Source organism: Typopeltis vanoorti, chromosome 6 (assembly GCF_054136105.1).
Source record: "Typopeltis vanoorti isolate ZY-2024b chromosome 6, IOZ_Tvanoo_1.0, whole genome shotgun sequence".
NCBI lineage: Eukaryota > Metazoa > Arthropoda > Arachnida > Uropygi > Thelyphonidae > Typopeltis > Typopeltis vanoorti.
In genome coordinates this window covers 117129003-117152549 of record NC_143554.1, presented here as the reverse complement: position 1 = coordinate 117152549, position 23547 = coordinate 117129003, and the positions used below count along the sequence as shown (strand labels likewise).

Genomic DNA, 23547 nt, shown 5'->3' with positions numbered 1-23547 from the left:
TGTGACTGGACTCCTCATCAATCCTTTTGTTTAGTGACAAGTTCTGTTATCACCAGTTACGTTTACTCATGATTTATATTAATTGATAAACTTGCAAGCGATACTCACTCGTGATTACACTTGAATCAACTGCTACAAGAATAAACAATATTAATATAAAAAAAAAACAGCAAAAAGTCATCAGTTTGCTCTATTTTTATAACATAAATCGGCTTTTCAACACAACTGTGTGTGCATGTGTGCGCGTATTTTTTTCCTATTTACTTTCTCTTTAAAGCCATGACATCAAGTTAGAGACACGCCATTGGCTTCCAGGAAATGCGACGTCATAGGACGAGGCCATGAATGACTAGAACGACGAATTTCCAGCCACACTTGCTTGATTTCTAGTAAAGGCCTGAGGCTGTTACCCCGCGTTTGGGAAACGGCTCGTTTCCGGCGAATATATCAGTCACTTTCCTATACGAACGATTTCTGTGTGTGTCTGTGCGTCGATGACTCACATGCAAGTAGGTTGTCCGATAGAAGGAAATGTGATGCCGATCTGAAGGTTTTTACGTTTCTGTAGCAGAACTGCGTATAACCCTTTGGCATATCAAGAAACGCAGATCGGTCACGAGGATTTCAACCCCCCTCATCCCCCCGTCTTCATTTTCAGCATGTTATCAACGTTCGGTTTCAGCCTGGCCACCTGCCTACTACTCGAAGCAGCGACCTCATATAAAACCAGTGAGTCTAGTCTTTGCCTCGTTGACGAAGCGTGGTACGATTCAGACCGAGGGCGCTGTCGCCCGTGTACCGAGTGCAGCCCAACTCAGGTGGAACTGGCCCGGTGTTCCACTTACAAGGATACGTTGTGCGTTCCCCTTTCCGCACTGGACTTTAAGCAAGGAAGTGAAGTCATGTCTGCCGGACTTCGAGCTCCCGCTACTAACGGACACAAATGGCACGAGACGGAGTTTGACGACGTTCAAGCGGCAAGTTACAGCTTGCAGCAGCCGTCGAAGACGATGGAAGTAAGGCCCGAATGGAACATGGCAGCAGTCGCCATTGGGGTTGTGTGTCTGATCGTAGTGATCGTCGCAGCGGTGGTCGGAGTACTGGCGGCCAGGTACATGCGGCGAAGAAGAAACGAAATGAAATCCGGTAAGTTTATTAGTCGATTGGTGAAAAAATCTCGAAGAAATATCAAAGTGTATGTGTGTGTTTATTTGCTTAGTTGGCGTTATATTCGCCTAATTAAATTTTTAGAGTTAATGAATTTTTTCTTAAACTGTCTTTCTTTCTAAGATACAATTAGTCCTAGCGAACTATTTCATTATTCAGATTTAACCCTAACAGAATAAAATATCCAGATTGCAGGGCGTGGCAAAAATTACACTGTGTTATGCATTGGTTAAACGAACTCTTGGTTTTAGATATGTCGATTATCGTGTGTTATTTTGTATTTTACAACTGACTTTTTTTTTTTTTTTTTGGTCAATATTAATAATTTCAAAACTTACAAATCCGTACAGTTTTTTTTTATTTTAATTTCCATATTTTTAAGAGGTATTACTGTCATACAACAAATTTTAAAACAGTGAATTGTACACATGAGAGATGGTGATAACGTATTTTTAATATATATTAAAAACTTTAAGTGTTAGTACTAATACATTAATCATACAAAGCTTTTCATTCAGTTTTTGTATAACGGATTCATCATGTTTCTTGTATTTATAAGACCCAATAAATAGTGCCCCATTTCTGAAAGGGATTTTGTATAATTACAGAGCAAAGTCTGCACCCCCACCACCAGTTCTCCACAGCTCATTAAAAAGAGACTCAGATTGGTTTTGTTGATACGAAACAATACAACGATTACAGAATAAAAATTTCCTTATCCTTATAAGGACTGGCTTAAAGAGGCGAAGCAAGAATGCTTTTCATCTTCCCCGTTATCTGTAGAGGACAGTGTAGGGATAAGGTGTTATTAAGCTATTAAAGCTCTGATCATGGCAGGAGGGTAACAACAATAGCCGAGCCTCAGTTAGAACTTCATTCGCTACAGCATTGCCATCCATTACCCTCCTAGAGTATTAATCACTGCATCTCACGGTCGATTATTCCTTACTTCCCTCTGAATAAACATTTATTTTTCTTGTCAAACCTATAATTATTCGTGATATGGAATATTTCAAGGTGTAAAATTTTATATTTTCATAATTTTTTAATTTTTTTTTAAAGATAATATTTTAAAGTAAATTATAAGTTTATTTATATTTCATAGCTATAAGATTGTTCAGTTTTTATTTATCTTATTCTTTAAGAGGAACCATATATACGTTTCATTGATAAACATGTAAATATATCGATATGATGTCACGTTCAAACAAGCTTTTTTTTTCCTTTTGCTATAGAATAAAGATTACTGTTCCATATCCACACACTTATTTTTAATTTAAGAAATTCATTATTTAAACATTTTAAAACTGGAAATTGAGAAATTTGTCACGCTAACTTCTAAAGGCACTATTTAACATAGCTATACTTATGTGGTTTTTGGAATTTATATGAAGTTTTATAACCTTAATAATTGAGTTTTTTATATTTTAGCTTGTTATAAGGACCGATACTAAGCTTCTAAGGGCCACTGCTTATTGTTCTCGTGTATTTCAGAATGTATACTATTCTCCAATTTATTTTGTCACCAGTCCATTTGAAACACGTATTTATCTGTTACTAGGAAATGAATTTGCTGTTTTATTTATTTTATGAACAACCCATCCACAGTCAGTATTTCAAAAGTACATAAATAGAGGCATGGCCATAATAAAATTTAAATTGAGTTTCTATTCCCCCCCCCCCTTTAAATTGCTCCAGAATTTCAGAAGTTTATTCCCCCACCTATATCTTTTTAAATATGTTTTTATCAACCTAAATAAACTGTCACGTGTCTTATTATTTATCTTCAGGCTGTTTTTGTTTTTGATCGCATCGTAGCATTTAGAAGCAGAATGCTTCTAAATGCTACGATTTCTCTTATTTTGCGAAATCTTTAGATTGTTAAGTGTAGTTTCTGGGAAAATACAATCTAAAGAATACTTTAGATTGTATATTAGTTACATTCTAAATAGCTCTCTAATCATAATGTATTTAAATTTATATATTTCATGAAATCATAAGTAATTTTAATCATACACATTATCTGAAATGCGATTTTAAAACTACTAAATAATAAACCTTAATCGCAGCTATAATTTCAGCAACGAGATTAGCTCGGTTCTTTGCAGAATATTTGCAATTTTACTGACGTCATTTCCTTTTTACGCTTAAAGGAATCGGTGCTAATAAATGATACTAATATAGTGTATTAATGTTCCTGCATTAAAAGCAGGCTTTCTTTTAAGCAAATCGTAAACTGCATATCCATAGGATGACGCTCTTTTTTGCTATAATAATGTGTGCTTGTATTTTTGATGTCACTTCCGGTTATACCATGATTATGAGCGAGTTTTCAGTTCATCCATTCTCTCTTCAACAAAACCAGCGTTAGAGCATGAGCAATACGTAAATACAACTAAGGATTTTATTTTTCATTGCTTATCTATGGCTACCCAACAATGAGGACATCCGGTTGCAAAACTCGGACGCCAACCATCAGTAGATCCTCGGGCTGTTTTATAAACAACAACAACAAAAAAAAAAAAGTGCAGTTAATTCGCCATGACATACACACTAACCTCTTTTTTTTATGTATATATTTGAAACAGTTTCAGGATGATTGCTTCTTGACAAGTGTCGGCGCCAGAATTATAAAATGTTTCTTTTACTATAATAATAAAAAATATTTTTAAATAACTTTATTTCAGTTTAAGATAATTTATTCATTTTCAAAAATATTTATAATAAACGCAACTATCATTAGACACCATAAAATTATATAAATAATTAAAATAGTAATTAAAATTTGGTAAAATGTCATTAGGCTGTGATATCGTAATTATTAGCAAGTTGAATTAATGATGGTCTCTCTCTCTGGCCTTATTATCAGTCAAATATGCATCTTTCCCAATTGACTGATAATGTAATTTCATTTGGTACTATCATTTAGTACTATAAGAGATGGTTCGTTTGGCCCAATACGATTCCTTCGATATTTCTGGTAAGGTCACTGTTATTTTGACATTGTTGATAAAAAAAAAAATTAATGATTTATCAGATTACGTCATTGTTTATTTTGTATTTTCAGTAAAGGTCGGCGTTATTTATAATTCCTGGTTTCATGGTATCATTTCTCTCAATGTTTATACAAACTGGCTATGCATTGAAAAATACAAGTGAATAATTGTACCAACATGTTTTTGTTCTGAAACTCCGTTAACAGGTCTTTAACAGCTGAGAGAGTAAATAAATTCCCTGCAAGGGAATGTGAAGAAATAGCAATCTTTTGTACATTGAAAGCAATCATGGAAATTATTTGATCGTTTAATAGTATATTTAAACATACCCAAATAATTTCAGCATACTGAATTTCTCCGCAGCAGGAAACTGCAATCAACGCATTCCTTCAGTCAAATTCCAATAATTTTGTTCTTCGCATTAAACACTAATTTGTTTTGTTACGCCCGAAACCATTTCAAATGAGGCGTCATGGTTCATACCAATCCCCTGGTGGTATATAAGCCTTTCTAAATTAGACATTGTTAACAACTGGTTTCTGAATAACATTACCCAGGAAACCGGATTAGAAATTCAATTTAGCTTCCATTTACTGTTCTGTGTGACTCAGTCCAGTAATTTTCTAATGAGCCTTGGTTCTATTTAACATTTCAATGTTCCAAGCAGACGATAGACAGTTGAAATTAAAACTAATAAAACTCGTGACTTGTTTATGTTTCAGTTGTCGTCTGCTTTGTTTCACTGTATTTGCTAATGGTTTTAGATTATTTTTAAATGTAAAACATTAAAGAAATTCTAGAAAAATTTACGACACGCTTTTGAAGTAATTTTGTAAACACAACGTCATTAAATACCTCCCCATCCGCGAATTTATTTTGCAAAGAGCAAGTAAATATATTCTTTTTAAGATAGCTGATGTACATGCTACAAAAGCGGTCATGTGATAATTTCTGATATTGCATCTGCCTTTTTTGATAGCTTCACAGGTGGTTGACTAACTTAATCTCTTCGATTTGGCACCGATACAACTCACGAGGGGGAGGCGTTGACAAATGCAACGTTTAAGGATAAGATAGCGAGACAATTTCCACTTAATGCCGAGTTAATTTTTTTTTTTTAACCTATACGTTGCCATAAGTGTGTGTCATCCACCGAGACATGAGGATGAAAATGACGTATACGGAATTTAATTTAACTGTCTTTAATTTGAATGCGTCATCACCAGACGGGTGCTACTAAGGTCAAACTGGCAGGGGAAAAAAATGGAATAACATGAATAGCTAATTCTTTCAATTAAGATCGGCATGACCGAATTTCGTAACTCAATGTAGGGCGCACCTTTTTAAACCGGTTTAATCTTTTTATAATAAGATTTTTTTTTTTTTTTTTTTAATGGCGAGTCGAGTGTAGCGACTATTCAAGACGTATTTCGTTGTTTATTGTTGTCCCGTTGCTCAAGCGATATATGAGTAATGAAATTGAGTGAACCATAAATTTATCAGTGTAAAGAAATGGTCCTACTTTTCCTCTTAAGGAGCCGTAAATTAAATGCAGATATTTTGATTGTATGGCCTATATGGACATTATTTGCAATAATGTCCATATAGGCCATATGGACTATTGGGATCAATTTAATGATAACATCTCAGTATTTACTTCAAAAAACTTAAGGACAAATACAATATATTTTCATTAACACTGAAAACGGATTTTTTTCTTTTTCATGAGATACTTGCGAAACTCATTATTCCAGTTTCACAGGAGACTAAATTATGCAATTTTTTCCCCTCTCCACCATTGGATGTTATCATTGTTAGATCAATGAACAGAAGAAAAAAAAAATATTTTTTTTTTCATAACTGTCTTTTGGGGGGGGGGGGTATTATTGAGCTAAAAGCTCTAGTCATTGCTGGGTAACGTCAATTACAGCATCTGTTACCCTAGGTCAGGATATATAACTGTCATCCTTATTATCCTTATAAGGATAATAATGACTGGCTTAAAAGGGCGAAGCAAGAATGCTTTTCATCTTCCCCGTTATCTGTAGAGGACAGTGTAGAGATAAGGTGTTATTGTGCTATTACAGCTCTGATCATGGTAAGAGGGTAACAGCAATAGCCGAGCCTCGGTTAGAACTTCATTGGCTACAGCATTGCCATCCATTACCCTCCAAGGGTATTGGATTGAATGAATCAATCACCGCCAACACCCCATAACTGTCATCTTAACTAGAATTTCAAAATATATCATTATTATCCAGGTAAAAAATAAGTGTGTAAACTTAATGAAATTTTTTTAATAATTATTAATTTTAAATTAAACTAAAAGACTAATTTTTATGAAAACATAATAGATTATATAATGTTTATTAACAATTTCTTATTTCCTAGAAATTAATATATTTCATGCAAAAGATGATGGCAGCGTACTTGGCAAACATAATGATCTATGTTTTTATAAAATTTTGGATGAAAAGTGAAACAACTTATAACTCTTGCTATATTTCATGAAAAAGAAAAGTAACGTTTATTTCGCGCATAAATTTTTATTTATATATCTGAAAGCATAATATATCCAACAGATTCTTTCTAATCAACAGTTTTGAAAAAACAAAAATTATAGTCTTAAATGCAAGATTCTTTTAAATGTTAAATGGCCAATGATTAGTGTAAATACACATTGGATATTACACTTTTTTTTTAACATAACAGGTTGCATTTTGAAGTACCCGATTTAAATATATTAAATGTTTATTTAGAAGTGGACATTTCCCCAACCTTTAAGTCTCGATTAAAGAGGACGCCGTTAGTTCGACTTTCCCTACAAAATAGGCTGCCTCTCCTGTAATTGCATAATTGTAAGTAGTGCCAACACGTACCTTCCCCCTTTTGTTAAAACCTAATTTAGTGCACCCACCACACCAACTAGCGTGTCCGTTTTAAAAGGGAAATTTGGTGAACGGTGTTCGAGAAGTAGTTCACAAGGAAACAGTGCATAATGATAGCCTCGGGTATACATCAATTAATGTGATCGACCTGGACAAGAACCAATCTTTCCGCTTTCGGATCGAGACAGTGGGAGGGAATTGGGATAAATGTAAAATTTGGCAGAATTATATTATAGCAGTAACACTGCTTGTAGGTATCGCCTTTTCCCTGTCCGACAGTAATTTTTCCCTCCTGTTATGTAGTAGAATAGGGAAGCCATATCATCTCGTGGGTTGCACCTAACAAAAGCTTCCCCTGAGACACATCTGCTATGAGTAGACTATAACTGGACGTGCTCGAAGCTAACACCTGCCCCTCCTAGAGGAGAGGTCGGTGGCTTGTGACGATCAATTGGTAAGGGGACAAAGATGTTTCCCACGCTCGGGGTTCTGTATATATCCCTCCTGTTTTTTTCTTTACATCTGTCGTTTTTCTGGTCATTACAGCTTCAGTTCGCTTGACTAACTGTATTATATACGCTACAGAGGATTAAGGGGCACAATACTCCCCCCCCAACAAAATACAATATCTTATCTATAATCCATTTTTAGATAGACAGGGTTTTAAGTCTCTCTTCATTTACCAAAAGATTTGGAAAAAATGTGGCAGCCATTTTTTTTCTTCTTTCGTTTTCTTAAATAATAAATGAAGGGAGAAACACGTGAGTCATTTCACTTGTCATGTACATACTTGACACGCCCAGTAATGGCCAACAGCTAGTCATGGTCGATCTTTTATTGATCCACACACCATTTTAGCCTTCTATCTGCTGCTGCATCCTGCCCTTTAACTGCTCGCACATTTCGTGCTGCTATTACTGTCGTTTCCTTGCCAACGAACACAATAATATCTAGCACGAATAGGTTTTCGTTTCGTAAGAAAACTCCTGTCGTTTGGAAGCTGGTTTGTAGCTCGAACGAAAACTAGCTCCAATTTCGAATGAATTTGGAGCTAGTTTTCGTTTGGCTAAACTGAATGTTTTTTCTAATTCTGTTAGAGTTAAAAAGAATAAAAATCTTAACAGAATGCAGAAAAACATAGTCTTAGGGGTGAAAATAACTGAAAAAAAAATCGTTCTGTTGAAGAGTTGTTGCTTGAATCCTATAGAATTACTTTCAGTCAAACGTATATCCTTAGGCTACTGTCAAAGTACGTTCCAATAATCCAATTTCTGCCTTCTTTTTCCCTCGATACACCTTGACCTCTGTCCTTAATGTCCGGGCGCCATCTGGCGTTATTTACACAGCTTGAGCCAGGAAGTTGGGGGGTAAAAATGGGAGTTTCTGTCAAACAAAATAATCACCTGGACTATCGGAGTGACTCATTGCCCAGGGGTGGACGGAGGGGTTAAACTCTCTGATGGAAGAGTTGATAACGAAAGGGACGCAGTTAATAGCAGCTCGTTAGAGGAAGCACATGACAAACTCATGGTTACTAGCGCTCACCTGCCGTCCCCTGTGGTATTAAATTACAAAAGCAACGTGCAGTCTCCATTTATTTTTACGTAATCAATCCATCATAACTTTTACCGCATACTGTCCCGCCCCCTGAAAACATTAGTTGTATTAGCCTTCCACCAACTGTGTTTGGGAAGTTTTCTTATTTAGTTCCGACGATAGTTTTCGTTGTTTTTCTATGACTCTGTAAATGTATAGCCAGAACAGTCTCTGATATATTAGTTAATAAGGGACTAGCCAACCACGCGATACTTCTTTTGCTGGAGAAGATTGTTTTTAAAATGATTATAAACTAGCCATAAAATTATCTGTTGACCAGATTATTTACTCGATTGGGTTATTAATTTGTATATTATTAAACGCTCAACATTTCAAGGCGTTTACTATTATTTTATTTTTATTTTTTTTCAGCTCGGTTTCCAAAATCTGGTAGATTGGCCGTCTAGTGGCTAGTTCTTTCACTCTTAGCCATTGATTTCTCTAGAAGTCGATGCATTTTATCGCTCTTCATGTGCAAATTACCTTTTTTATTGGAGGCCTGATGAGATTTCATGTTTGCTCTCTACAATAGGATGAGCCGAATTTCCAACCTCTCAACCCATAACCCATTTAAATCCCAACCATATATTGGTAACTTAAAATTAGTCTAAATTTAAGTTCTTAAATTTCTTTGGTGACATCAAATCATGTCTAAAATCAAAAGTTTGCTGATATAATCTTCTGAAAAAAATAATAAATAAACGCCTTCCAGAAAATTTTATCTGATTCCAGATGGCAACGTACATGCTTGATTAATCTTTACATAAGTTTTACTTACTATTATAATAACGGAATTAACTCATGTAAACTATTCTTTATTAGTAGAATTTTCGCCTGAGTATCACAGGCATCATCATCAGTACAAGTACAAAGGCTAATTAAACAATAACTGATATATTCGCAAAGCGCCACCTAAGTGGCCAAGGTTAAATTTCCTAAATTTATTTCAACAACAAAAAAAATTAAATAAATTTTTTTTTTTATTTATGTGTATGCAATTACAAAAGTTAGGAAAGATTTTCTGAATTACAGAGTACTATCTCCCACAAAGGGGAAAGACCTAAACCATCGGATCTGTTTAAGTTAGGGGAGTGAAGTAATGTTTCATGTTTCTTTGTAGAGCCGTTCCATAAGGAACCGACTTTTGTGAATGTCTTTTCCGATGACCTCTGTCTAGTGTTGATGGCATGCTCCAGACTGTTCAGCTTCAAGGTAAAGGTAAGAGCAGATCTTCATATTTGTCCGAAATATGATAACTCACAAGAGCAGAGAATCTGGTAGACACCCGGGTTGCGGAGATGTGGGAGCTTGTCCTTTGGAGATGTGAGGAATGTACAGATTTTTCTGATGGGTCGAAAGGCAACACACATATTTAGTGGTTTTAACACTTTAGCTATGCGTTCACTAACGCCTTACACATAGGTGATAGGTTTGATAGGTGATATACGCAATATTGTTTCTGTAATTGAAGAGGATGCTGAAACATGACTACTCAAAGCTCTTTTTATTGAAGAATTCTTATAACCATTGGATAAGGAGGAATTAATATATTGTAATTCTTCAGAACAAAAGGAGTGGGCTCTATGAACCAGTGCTTTTTATAGTACTTTTGACTGGGATGTAATGGCCTGTATGAGTCTCCTTCCTATAGACTGTGAATTGTAGGTTACCATCTGGTTAGCGAAGAATTAAGAGGTCTAGAAAGGCTAATTGTTTATTTACTTCTAGGGTGAACTGGATCCTTGGATGAAGTGCACTTATTTATTTGTAATTCTTCCGAAGTGCCTTTCCATATGGCAAAAATGTCGTCCATATATCTGACTATATCAGTTATTGTTTAATTAGCCTTTGTACTTGTACTGATGATGCCTGTGATACTCAGGCGAAAATTCTACCAACAAAGAATATTTTACGTGAGTTAATTCCATTATTATAATAATAATGTCTACTCACGGTATTTCCTTACTGAAATTTACATAGGTTTGTTTGATTAACTTAGTTCGTTGTACATTATCCCCCTTCTTAACAGTATGTCCTATTAAACTTCCTTTCTCCCTTTTGTTACCTTTTTTTTATATTTTATCTTTTTAAATTATGACTATCAACTGCGTAATAATAAATAGCCAGACACCACATTTCCGTTAATCCATCTGTTGACACCCGTTTAATTTTTTTTAAAATTTATTGTAAATGTTCAGCAGCAATATTTACGTACTTGATTTTTTCCTATTCGCAATAAAAATTAATTTCAGCTAAATAAGTTCCCAAAAGAAGAAAACTGAAGAACCACACAAAAGGCAATAGCATTTACACTTTTGCTTATTTTCCACACACAGTCAATGTTTCCTGTTCAAACAGCATAGGTGTACTTAAATATAAACAGTCAATAGGCTTCACTTCGGTGATGTAACATTATTTAAATTAAGGGGGATATTAAATCCCCCGTTGTTTCAAAACCGAATAAGAAGCTCAAAGATCGGAATCAAAGAGTTTCATGCCGAATATAGTAAACTATTCTGTTTTGAAACAATGGGGGATTTAATATCCCCTTAATTTGAATAGCATAGGTTTATATTCTGCTGCTTTCCTTCATTTTTATTTCAATGACGAACAGTAGTGAAGGGGAGACATTCTCAGAGGGTAAAAAATAAAGGCTGGAACCAAATAGTGGACCAAACAAACTGAAATAAAGAATAGGCAGGCAGTCATCGCTTTAGACGATTTTTAGTAGCAACAACACACAAGGACCACTCATCACTACAATGAGTGCACAAAGGATTAGATTATACTGAAACTCTTGCTCTAGAGATTAAATATTGAACTTTTTTTCACTGTTTCTACAGCATCCCTGTTTGAGTTTCATCATAGGCAGGCCTTAATCTTCATAAAGTAAGGAGCGAAGTAAGTTTTTATTATTATACAAACACCTCCTGGAGTCGAGACTCATCAAGAGATGCTATAGTAAGATGCATTCTAATAGAGATCATTTTTCATTTGCGCACTCACCATCTCATTTGGCAATAAATTCCACTCGTCAACCACTCTCCATACAAAAAAAAAAAAAAAGTCCTGCCGTACTCTCTTACGCACCACACCTTTTATACAACTTCCAAGAATGACCTATTCTCTCTATCCCCTTCTCTCTTTCAACCCTCTTGAAAAATACCCTCTTATCTATTTGATAAGAACCCTTAGCAATTTGTCTCAATCATATCGCCCCTCTTCCACCTACTGACTAACTACCCCAATCAATTTAATTCACTACGTTTAATGTGTGACTCAGCTATAAGAATTTTTATTCAGAAAAAATTGGAAATAGAATAGTAATCATTATGGCTTTGGTCAAAGTGATGCAAGATTATTTTACTATTCATATAGCTTAAACTTTCTGATAAGATTTTCAGACAAAATTTGCAGCCATCACACACACACTAACGTCCAGCTGTGTAGCCATTCTGTTTTTTTATCACAGATAATAGAGCGATTTTTTTTGTAGATCTATAAACGCATCGGAGATATTATCATAAACCACATACATATTCTCGTCATAACCGCCGTATTCGAGGTCAAGAATCCTTCCGTGCAAAAAGTCATTGCATATCTCAATCATGCATACTATTTCGTAGGTCATGCTCCCAGAGCTACAACAACAGTCATGCTTCTCAACTAGAAGAGAGGTGTGACATCTACTTCGAAACGTCCGCTCTTGGAATACAATGTTAGAAAACGTTGACATAAATTATTCATGTCTGTGCAAGTCGTAAGAGGCCCGTATACCGGGAGAGACTGCTCCTAAATTCTTGACCTATTTAAGTGGTTGATTTCATGTACTGTATTGTCCAAAGAATTCTTCGGAGTTTTTGTCACAATGAACCCAATGACTCATGCTTGTCTGAGGATAACTGTGGCTACCCCTGACACTAGAAAGAATGCACGTACTAAAAAGAATCAACCCCCCCACACACACACACTTACCCACACAGCCAATGTTAAGTGGTTGTGATAATGGATACTAATATCCATCATGTTATCTATGACAATTGGAACTGTGCCACGCTGATAAACCTAATCGATCTCGTTAACGTAGTTTCATGACCTCTCCCACGCAAGCTTTGTCAATGACGAAATCGTAAATAAACGCTGCTATCTAAAGAACTTTAATTTGGAGGTTGAATTTTGTAAAGAGATCATCACTGGGAAAATCGTGTTGTTAAGCCTAAACACTCGCAATTTAAATTGTTGCTCTCCCTGTATGCGAGGGGGGTGTTGTTCTGTAAACTCAGCCATGTGGTCTTCGTTAACAATGTGGGGGATTATAGGGTGTGTCCTTCCCTTAACTGTTTAAAGGTTTTCCGAACGGAAGCGATCGGATTGCTTTTTGGTTTCCTGAACTAATCACGCCTCCAAACTTGTAGAGAAGGAAATTATTAAAAAATGTAGGTTTAAAACGTTAGAATGACTCCTATTTTTTAATTTCTGGATAGTAAAGAATTAGGTGTATCGTGTGCAAGGTATTTAATAAATTGTTCAATATTAAATTCCAAGTTGGATACAATTTTTTAAATGTTTTTCGTTTTAATATTCGCCTTTTGTCACGTCTATAACAAAACTACTGTATTTCCATTTTATTGACATTTTATATAAATGTTAAAAATACCAAGCAATTTTTAAACCTGGTTTTACTCCACTTCCCAAGTAAGCAAACAGACAAACAAGTCAAGTTTGCGCCTGCAAATGATGCAAGTCTAGCTGATCCTACAGGTAGTGCAAGACCAAGGCAACTCGTGGTAAAGGTGGCATAAGCTCCGATCACTAATCTTAATATTTACCCTTAAAACACATCTCCAAGAAGGACTGACTTTTATATATAAAATAAAGGAGTTTTTAAGTTGTTTCTATAATACTTCATTGATTTTTATTACTAATGTCTATATATGCCAAAATTATTCACATTTCGAAGTTTTTTCTCCTAACTTTTAAAACTACTTTTTAATTCAAAAATACTGAATTTTTGTGGATATCCTCGGATCGGTTTGATTTGAAAAAAAAAAAGTACTGCAGTAGCAACATTTTATAAAGTAAATTATGATTTAAAACTTTTTTTTTTTTTACAAGAAATTTACTCATTTAATTCCAGTTTAATTTTTATTAGTATACAAGTTATAACAAGGAATGTATAAAAGTGATTTTTTTTACGCAACATTGCCAAGGAAACAATTTGTGGTTTCTTTATTTTCAGGTACTAGTGAACTTTTATCGCATTGTTTTTGAGATACTTAAGAAGCATCTTGCACTCAACCAATTACACGGTAGCCGTCTTCTGCGAACCAGGTGCGACTTGATAGGATCACAGATCGTATAACAAAGTGGACTTTGGTAAATAGACCACACCATGATTTAGAAATGAGCTTAATCAGTAGTTCAGAGTATTCTTAAAAATACCCTAGAGGGTCGTATTCAGAATCTTTGTGTCCTGAACAAGCTCCTCTATTTGTCCCACCTGCCAGGTAACTCGGTTTACATAGGATTTCAGTTGCTGACCTTGCACAGCTGGCATGTTAAGACCAAGACGCCAGCTTAACTGCTGGAGGACAGGTTGGAATAGGAACAGATGGTTTCGGTGATCTGTGAGGGGTAATTGAGGTGTGTGTGTGTGTGGGGGGGGTTGAATTGAAACACGAGGCAGATGTAACTTGCTTGATGCAATCTTAAGTGTTGTTTCCTTATTCGATAGACATTTCAAGTTTTGGTTTAAATCGGAGCTTTCAGTTTTTAATGTTTTTTTTTTAATTTTGAGTAGTGCATCTGTAGTCTGTGAAACAGAATGAATGAATTAAAATTTCGATTATAAAGGCTTCATCACATGAGTTAGTCTTTCTCATATGGTGGTGGCAGCATTTCCTCTAATCACAAACTGTTAGAACACAGTAGTTGAATATTTTGAATTAAGGGGATATAAAATCCACATTGTTTTAAAACCGAATAAGCAACTCAAAGATTGGAATCAGAGTTTCATGCCGAATATAGTAAACTATAAAGTATCGGCGATCACTAGCGTGAGCGTACTAGGGTCACTTGCATTAGCTCACGCTAGTGATCGCCGATACTTTATAGTTTACTATATTCGGCATGAAACTCTGATTCCAATCTTTGAGTTGCTTATTCGGTTTTAAAACAATGGGGATTTTATATCCCCTTAATTTAAAATATTGTTTATATCGCCGAAATGAAGCTTATTAGCTCTTTATATTTAAGTAACAGTAGTTGAATCTTATTTCAACCACTCATTAATCTCATGATTGTAGAGGCCACAGATAAGATTAATTGTTACGAATTGATTTAAGTTGTAAGACTTTTCAGATGAAGGGGGAGATGGTTAGTTAGGCAAGTCTCATGCAGATATGCAAAGTTTTTTTTTTCTCTCAGAAAACACGGGTTTTAATTCCTCCAGAACAGACGTAATACACCAGCTTTATAGCCTTAATCACTATGCAAACATGAACAGGAAAAATACAAGGAGGCCTATAGGCCTAAATAACACCACCTATAGGCTTTTTTTTTTTTACAGCGGCTCCTGTGGCTATACAAGGTTTAGTTTGCTAAACCTGAGCTGTTATAGTGGTGGAAACGGATGTAGTCTTGGTGCTTTAATATACTAATTTCTGGTAGTCTAGCCATAGTGGGGAAAGGCTACAGCTGTAGGCTGCCTGATAGACCACAAGTAAATCCAGAAGCAAATACAGCTGTTCTTTAGGGGAACTGATAACGAATGCCAACTTTTTGTGTGGGTTTTGTAGGTGTATAACCCGATTGTATTATTTTACAATCTTGGTTACCTTTTTTTCAAAGATGTCAATGGATATATGGGATAGTGATGGATTTGTTGTATGTTTTGACGATGAGAGGGGAGGGAGGTATGGTTATTGGCTAAAAGAGTTTTGTATATGGTTGAGTTCAGCATTGAACGCAGTGTTATCTGAACGATAGTATGGCATTATAAAAACTCTGGTGCACAGAGCAAAACTGATTTGCTCCGATAATACTGCATGCATACTCGGCGCTTAAAATAAAATAAATAAATAAAAAAAACTTCCCCCTTGGATCGTTTTCACACTTTTGTATTCTAGGCACATTTTTTGCTCGCCGGAAAGAATGGGTGTGCTTTCTGTCCAGATTTAGCGATTGCTCCAAACTTTTTTTTTTTGTTGTTTAAAAAAAAATATTTATAATAAAGTATGAGATATGCATCATTTCCAGGGATGTATTCATCCCTCTGACTTCTCGGGAACCCTTTTTTCATTCAAAGAAATCCCTTCTTTCTCTTCTGCGAGGAATAAATTCCAACCTCTGTAATAGGGATAGTAAGGCAACCATTCCTCATCTATCACTGCTTCCGTCTGCCTACTCCCAAGACATATGGTAACTGCCCCAGTTCTTAAGAGAGGTCAGAGGCCCTTAAAAAGGGATGTCCAGGAGTGCTTACTCGCCGAAGTGAGAAGAAAATACTCGTTGCCACCTGCATGAATGGATGACAGATGCTAGTTGTTAATGAACCATCGAAGTGACCCTCGTAATACTCGACGGGTGGATTGGCAGTCGTGGGTGGAAAGTTAAGTCGGTACACGAGCCGACAAGTCAAAGTTGCGAGCCTATTAACGCGGAACATTTTGGCAAGCAAAGCATTTGGCTTCATTCCTGTTACTTTTTTTTTGCTTGCCTTTTTTAAAAGATGCCGCTGGAGCGGTAAGTAACCCAGGAAACTTCCTAAACAAAGAGACAACACAACAGAAATAGAAGCGACTTGTAGCAGTTACTAACTTCTCGTCTACAGGCTTGTGATGTTCTAGACTAATGCGATTTTTTTTTTTTTTTTAACATGACTTATTCCTTTCTTTTACGACTCGGTATGAAAAAATTAAACAGATGTGACCTAAAGGATAAATCTTGACTAGTAAATATCAAACCTTGTGCGTATATTCAGTTATCTATATAATACAATTTTTCATGAGTCCTTGGACTCAGAGTGAAAAATAAGTTCGTTTCAAAGTGAAGGGTCAAAAGTTAACTCTACAGTAAGAGTACAAAGTTCACTGGTTAAATACAAAAATCGAGTTCTCGTGTTATACAATACGGACTCGTATACGAGGCCAATTTTCGCAATCTCTAGGATTGCTGAAATTGTCGACTCCTGAGGGGAGATTTAATTTTTAGGAAGAAGTAAAAGTCGATACTTATAGGCATAAGCTCTTCATTATTTTTGATTTCAAGTTACTTAGATACCTTAAATTATCTTTTGCCATCCCCATTCCCAAGTCGTTTAGGCAGCTGGGGACAAGAGATAGTCGCTAAAGACGCCTGAAATAGCGAGTAACTGTTTAAGCAGTTTTGGCGAGTTTAAACTGTACTCTTTCTAAGACGAAAATTTAAACTTTGTCTGGGGAATAACAAAACACGTTATTGAGATGGTTTCTAACATCATTCAACATCAATCCTTGATGGATGGGAGGATTGCTTTAGAAATGTACACACTATTCCTATTTACGATTTTTTGCAATCGTCAAGCGGATGCTATGACTGTGAAGAAAAAAGTCATTGAATTCAAATTAAACAATAAATAGAATATAGAATACAAAGGGAAGTTTTTATTTTAGTTTTGAAATTTAAAAATATTTAATCAGTTTTTTAATTACTGCTTTTTAGACATACACTTTTTTTATTTGTTAATAACTTCATAATATTTTAAGAGTATTTCAGCAATTTATTGGTCCCCGTGTGGTTGCCGGGATAAGAATAGCACCAATGTAGCTAATGCATGTTGTACGAGGCGACTAAAATTGGTACCCTTGGAGGGTAATGGATGGCAATCAAGTTCTAACTGAGGCGCTGCTATTGTTGTTACCCTCTTGCCCTGATCAGAGTTTTATAGCCCAATAACACCTTATCCTTACACTGTCCTCTACAGACAACGGGGAATATGAAAAGCATTCTTGCTTCGCCCCTTTAAGCCAGTCCTTATAAGGAAGCAATTTATTGGAATTGACAGAGTAGTGAAGATTTAGCTTTTTCGTAATACTCGTCTAATTGTGATTAGGTCTTTATTTTTGGAGGTGTTTCTCCAGTTGTACTGGCTCCGTCTCGGTTTGAATCCTACTTTCTGCGCGAAAAGTGTGAGGCCAATGGCAGTGTAGGCCCCACCTGATAAGAGGACTAGTGGTGGATATATGGTTTCTAGAGAGAGAGAGAGGCGGGGGTATTTTGAGTTGAGGCACGATACTCCCTCCCCAACGCTAGATGTTTTTTATATGCACGTTGCTTTGCTAGTGGACTCACGCGCGAGTCTACAGAATTCTGCTGGTAGATCAATTGATTTACTAATAGGCTCTCTAGCCCGCAGGATTGCTTGGACCGACCAGCTGTGCTTTTGGAACTGAAAATATCTCCATCCAGCCGCGCTGCTTGTACAAGCATGGAGAGCATTAATGATATCATTCAGACCTTAAACCGAGACCAGGCACTTGACCTTTTTATGACATTGTTGAGAAGGATTGAGTCGGAGTGGCTCAGTTTTTTGAATCTGTATGCCCAAGTCAATGATCCTGAAGGAGAGGATGAGGACGTACTGAGTGAAATTACAATTGTCCCATCACCTAACAATCCCCGCTAGACTGACTCCCAGGGAGAACACACAAACAAAAGATGGAGGACAGTAGGCGATTATATGGATGAGGACTATATCTGAAGACAATGGACCTCATTCTCAAAGACCCTTAGGGAACAAAGCATTTCTTACTTCTGGGACACAAACAGGAACGAAGGGATAAAAAAATCCAACTGAACTCAGTCACAGACTACAGGTTGATGATGTTAGATAACTTTAAAAAATTGCCCCTTCATGCTAACCAGTGAGAGAAATCATAAGGTGGTTCTCCATGTGGTTGCTGAAGGCATCACCACTGAAGAAATCACAACAGACCTTATCAATTAGGGACTAACCCCAATTAAAGTTAACAGGATGCTGAGAAATGATAAAAGACCAATTCCACTAGGTACTGGTCGAAATCAGCAACACTCAGAAAAGGATATGAGATAGCTGCTGTCTGCCAGCTTAAAATAATAACAGAGCCGCTAAGGAAAAAGGCATCAGCAGGGCAGTGTCATAGATGTCATCGGGGATCAACAAGAACTACCCTTCCACTCCCCTGCAAAAACACTCAAAGCAACCAAGAAGGCCACCCTCCAACTCATATATAAAGTCGGCTCTGACAAATCAGGAAAGAAAATAACCCACAACTAAAACCAAATCGTATGCTGAGGCTGTATACAAACAAAGACTACAACATCTCAAGAGCGAGCAAGCTCCAACCCAACATCAATATTGACTGCCTCCCTAGCTAGCATGCTACATGAATTCAGCAAAACTAGCCCCTCGCCATCCTCCACAAAAAGATTCTTGCAAGGAACTCAGTCAATTTTAACAGCCCTTAGCCATGAGTAAAAGTAATTTCGAACCAAATTCTTTCATGATCATAGCTTGGAATGCTAATGGTCTGACCAACAAGATCCTTGAACTGCAAGAGTTCACATTCGGATATAATTTTAATTAATGAAACGCACTTCAGACCATCAAATATCCCTAATGTTAGTAGAGGCTATGTTATGTACAGAACTGATAGATTTGACGCCAGAGGTGGAGCTATCTGAACCATAATATTCTAACCCACAAACTGTGAACATGGAGGTGACTGGCGTGGAGGTGCATACCAACATGCAGGCGGTCTCAAATCTATGCAGTTTACAATTCACCAAGCAGCCCCCTATTAATGTCAGATTTGGACTCCATCCTTGGCTCTATAGATTCCATTATCATAGATGATCTGAATGCAAAGTACTGCTTGGTTTAGCTCCACAATCAATAGGAGTGGCTATGTTCTTTATCACTACTCCACTCTCAATACACCATAGTTGATGAGCCCCACCTATCACAGCCCTTTAGGCAGATCTGATGTAGTTGATATTGTTATTCTTAAAGATATCAGTACCAGTTACAAACTGTTACTGAACTGTCATCAGATCATAACCTTACCTCATCTTGCTCAAACTAGGCATGCAAGAACAACTTTCTCCTTGTGCTCATTCATAGCAAGGGAAAAGCTGACCAAAGTTCTTCCTGAGCACATCTGCTCTATACTTATCCTCCGATAAAAGAAGAGATAGATGTACTCTTGAATAACTTGACAAACTAGATCAATAAAGCACTAGCATCTGTCACCGAAACTAGATGCATCTAGTCGACTAGCCGTATCCCAGAGGATGTAATGGAATAAAGATAAAACAATCCTAAATAACTTGAATAGACAAGTCAGAGATGCTCTTCAAAAACAAAGAAATCAAAAACGGTAAAGCAAGTTAACCTCGCTCAATCCAGAAGATCGTACAATCTGGAAATTAATAAAAATCCTTCGCAGAAAAATCAACCCCTCCCTCCTATGCAGACAAAACGCGGAATGGCACACATCCCGATAAAGATAAAGTTAGCTCTAGTTAAAACCCTTTCTGACCTGAATTTTTATTTTTTTCCCCAAGTGAAAAACATTTTCTATTTATTTTGTCTTTTAGGTCTAAAAAGCAAGAGTATCAAGTATTTTGATGAAAAATGCATTTCAGGATAGGAATTCTGCCTGACTGATTCCATATGGAATCATTATATTCTGGTAGCAAATATTCAACTTCTGAGCTTATACTCTAAAATCCAATACATGCATATTATTCTACTAAGTCATAAAAACCGATATTGGTAAGATTTATACGTATAATACATACCTGTTGTTATTATATTAAAGAAATGGAACTACGACGTACGATACCAATTGTAATCATTCGCCACGTAATATGGACAATGAAAGCCAAGACGGTTAGTGATTCCAATTGGAATCACTAGGGCAGAAAGAGTTAATAGCCTGCTGGGGAAGTGCAGCCCGTCATATGAAAATCAGAATATTAATCTCGTATATAAGGTTCTCTTGGCCTGTCTATGAGCCTTGAGAAAAATAGAGGACAACTCGGACCCAATCACCCCTACTACTCCAGCGGAAATAAAGTATTTAAATTCCAAAAAAGCTCCTGGTCCAGATGGTATCGCCAATAAAATCATAAAGATTCTCCCTCGAAAGGCTTAGTGCATCTAGCTAACAATGCAATTATAAGACTACGACAGCTTCTCATAGCATGGAAGACTGCTGATATTACACCTGGAAATAACCCCCAACTCCCCCAAAGTTACAGACCCATTAGTCTGCTGTCCAACCTAGTTAAAACTGCTGAGAAGGTCAGTCATCCTCTCAGGATTACTAGCAACAACAGATAAGCTAAGAATCATTCCTAATGAACAGTTTGGCTTCCGAAGGGAGCAAAGTACAGTACAGTACAGCACAGCAGATATACAGAATAGTGGAACACCACGCATGGTTTCAATTGGAACTACACGCCGCCGCTGTGTTTTTGGATCTAGCAAAGGCTTTTGATAAGGTCTAGCACCCAGGCCTTCTATACAAGCTCATAAAAGCAAACATGCCAATAAACCTCGTAAGGCTAATTAAATCATATTTATGGTTATAGATATATGCAGGTGAAAGTCAACGGAATTTTATCATCCAGACGGAAAATTCTAGCAGGTGTCCCTCAAGGCTCTTTACTGCCTTCCCCCTGTTCTCAACCTACGAATATGTTGCGGATATCCCGCAAAACCAAAGGTCAAGCATCACAGTACTATATGCAGGTGATATAGCAACATTGGCCAAATCTCTCGGACCCAAACTGTCAATCCGGCGACTCCAGGATAGCACTCTTCCTGGCGGAATGTTCTCGGATTGGAGGATCCAGGTCAACTCCCACAAAAACTCAGCCATACTTTTCTCTAGAAGGAAGGTCCTCCGTCAATGACGATATCCAACTCTGGAAAAAAGATTCCATGGCAGACAGAAACCAAATATCCGGGAGTACAACTTGACAAAAAACTTCACTTCGATTTAACAGCCATATCAAACTCATTGGCTGTAAGGTATCCAGAGCCATAGCCCAGCTTTACCCTTTGATCAACCGAAGACATGCCAAACTGCTAATATATTTGATGGTGATACGTCCTGTGATTACTTACGCCTCCCCCAGCGTGGAGCCATACCTCTGAAACTACAGAGGATTCAAAACAAGTGGCTACAGATGATTCTAGATGCCCCATGGTTCATTAGAAACGCCCAGATCCATCGAGAGACAAATTCCATTCAACTTCTCCCTTCTTCGCGATGTGGCTGAAAAGTTCTTCATCAAGACAAGCACGCACCCAAATCCACTAGTCAAACAAGCCTCCAATTATGACGAAGCAGTCTACTGTAAACACAAAAGACCCAAATCAATTCTACTTCCAGCTGAACACAGCTAACCACAATGTCCGTAAGGGACTAGCATAAAGCTCAGAACCATCCCACTCACAACTTCCTTTTTCAAAGGAGAATATGAAAAGCATGTTTGCTTCACCCATCTAGTCAGTAATGTTGTGTGTATTTCAAATACAGTATTTGCAATGTCTCACTCCACATATAGGGGATTTTAAGCAGGCAAGCGTCAGCAAAATACTCTTATTTTACAATTAATTCATAAAGAACTTTTTTTTTTATGCCTCTTACGTTTTTAAGTGTGTAGATATCGCCCACATGGTCAATTTTAACATATTAAGAAACCATTTTAACTTTGCCAATGTTCTTCACAAGGCTATGTACGTGAATTATAATTTTAGGGAAAATTTCTATATTTGTAAGTGACGCACTGTTGTGACGTCAGAGAATGAAATGGGGCTCCGCCTTTAATTTTAATTTTTCATGGTACTGGATGCATTTTTACTGATAAACTTTTGTCGAGTACTTTCCTTTATAAACGTTGACGTCATTTTTTCTTTTATCTTTTTTATAGATCCTCAAATGGTTGCAAGCAGAGCTCGCCTCTTTTCTCGTGACCGTCTCAACACAACTGAATACATGCATACCCTAGCAACTTTGGATCGTCGACTAGCCATGGATGAGATTCTGGAAAAGAGGAAGCAAGCAATTCTAGACACGGAACTCATCTGTGACGGCACTAATCCGTACGCAGACGATGTTTTCCTTGACATGGGAAGCGACACTGCTTCCCGTGAACAACGTTGCAGCCTTCTAACGAAAGGAGAAGGAAGATGAAGCAAGTTCCATTTTAGTTGTAATAAATCTGAACGTTTTGTAACCAGGTGGCACGCCACCTGGTGTCGCCTTGTGGAAATTTTTGTGAAAAAAAAAAAAGACTGGATCTTTCCTCATATAACAGACGTCCATGTGTATATAAACCCTCATTTCTATAAATTGTACAAATGTTAAAACCATTTTTTGAAAATTTTTTGTTATTTTTAATTTTTATTTCTGGATGTGTCAGTACCGTAGCCCAACCGAACTCCTCTTTCAACGCACAGCGCCAAATGTAACGCTGTATTCTATTTAATCGATTTTTCTTACATTTTTTATACTTCAAATAATGTTTGTCTTCCCTCTTTTAAGTCTGCTGTACAGAATTTTTATATTATTAAGCACTAAGGCATAACATTATATTTGGTAATCCTGAAAAGTATACAACTCTTTTTCAGATTCATACTCTTGCTCAAGACCTCTTAATTCCAAAGTACTGTAATGATTTTTATTTGGAATTCAGATATGACGTAGTGCTTGGAAGAAGAGAGAACAAGGTGTCAAAAGATCTGTTTGTACTTAATTTAAATGTTAATAAATTTATAACGTTAAATCTTCGTATCTGGATAGCTGATGGCCTGATTTTTCGAAATGTAAACAAGTTTCATTTAAATAATAAAATGAAGACATTTACAA

General features: G+C 36.6%; 1 protein-coding gene across 1 annotated transcript; it reads left to right on the top strand.

The window, feature by feature from the left end:
* Positions 1-375: 375 nt before the first annotated feature.
* Positions 376-23547, top strand: wgn (Tumor necrosis factor receptor superfamily member wengen). The gene is made up of 2 exons (XM_090393625.1): positions 376-1146; positions 22610-23547. The coding sequence occupies exons 1-2, from the start codon at positions 660-662 to the stop codon at positions 22870-22872; spliced, it is 750 nt and encodes a 249-aa protein (XP_090249751.1). The 5' UTR covers positions 376-659; the 3' UTR covers positions 22873-23547.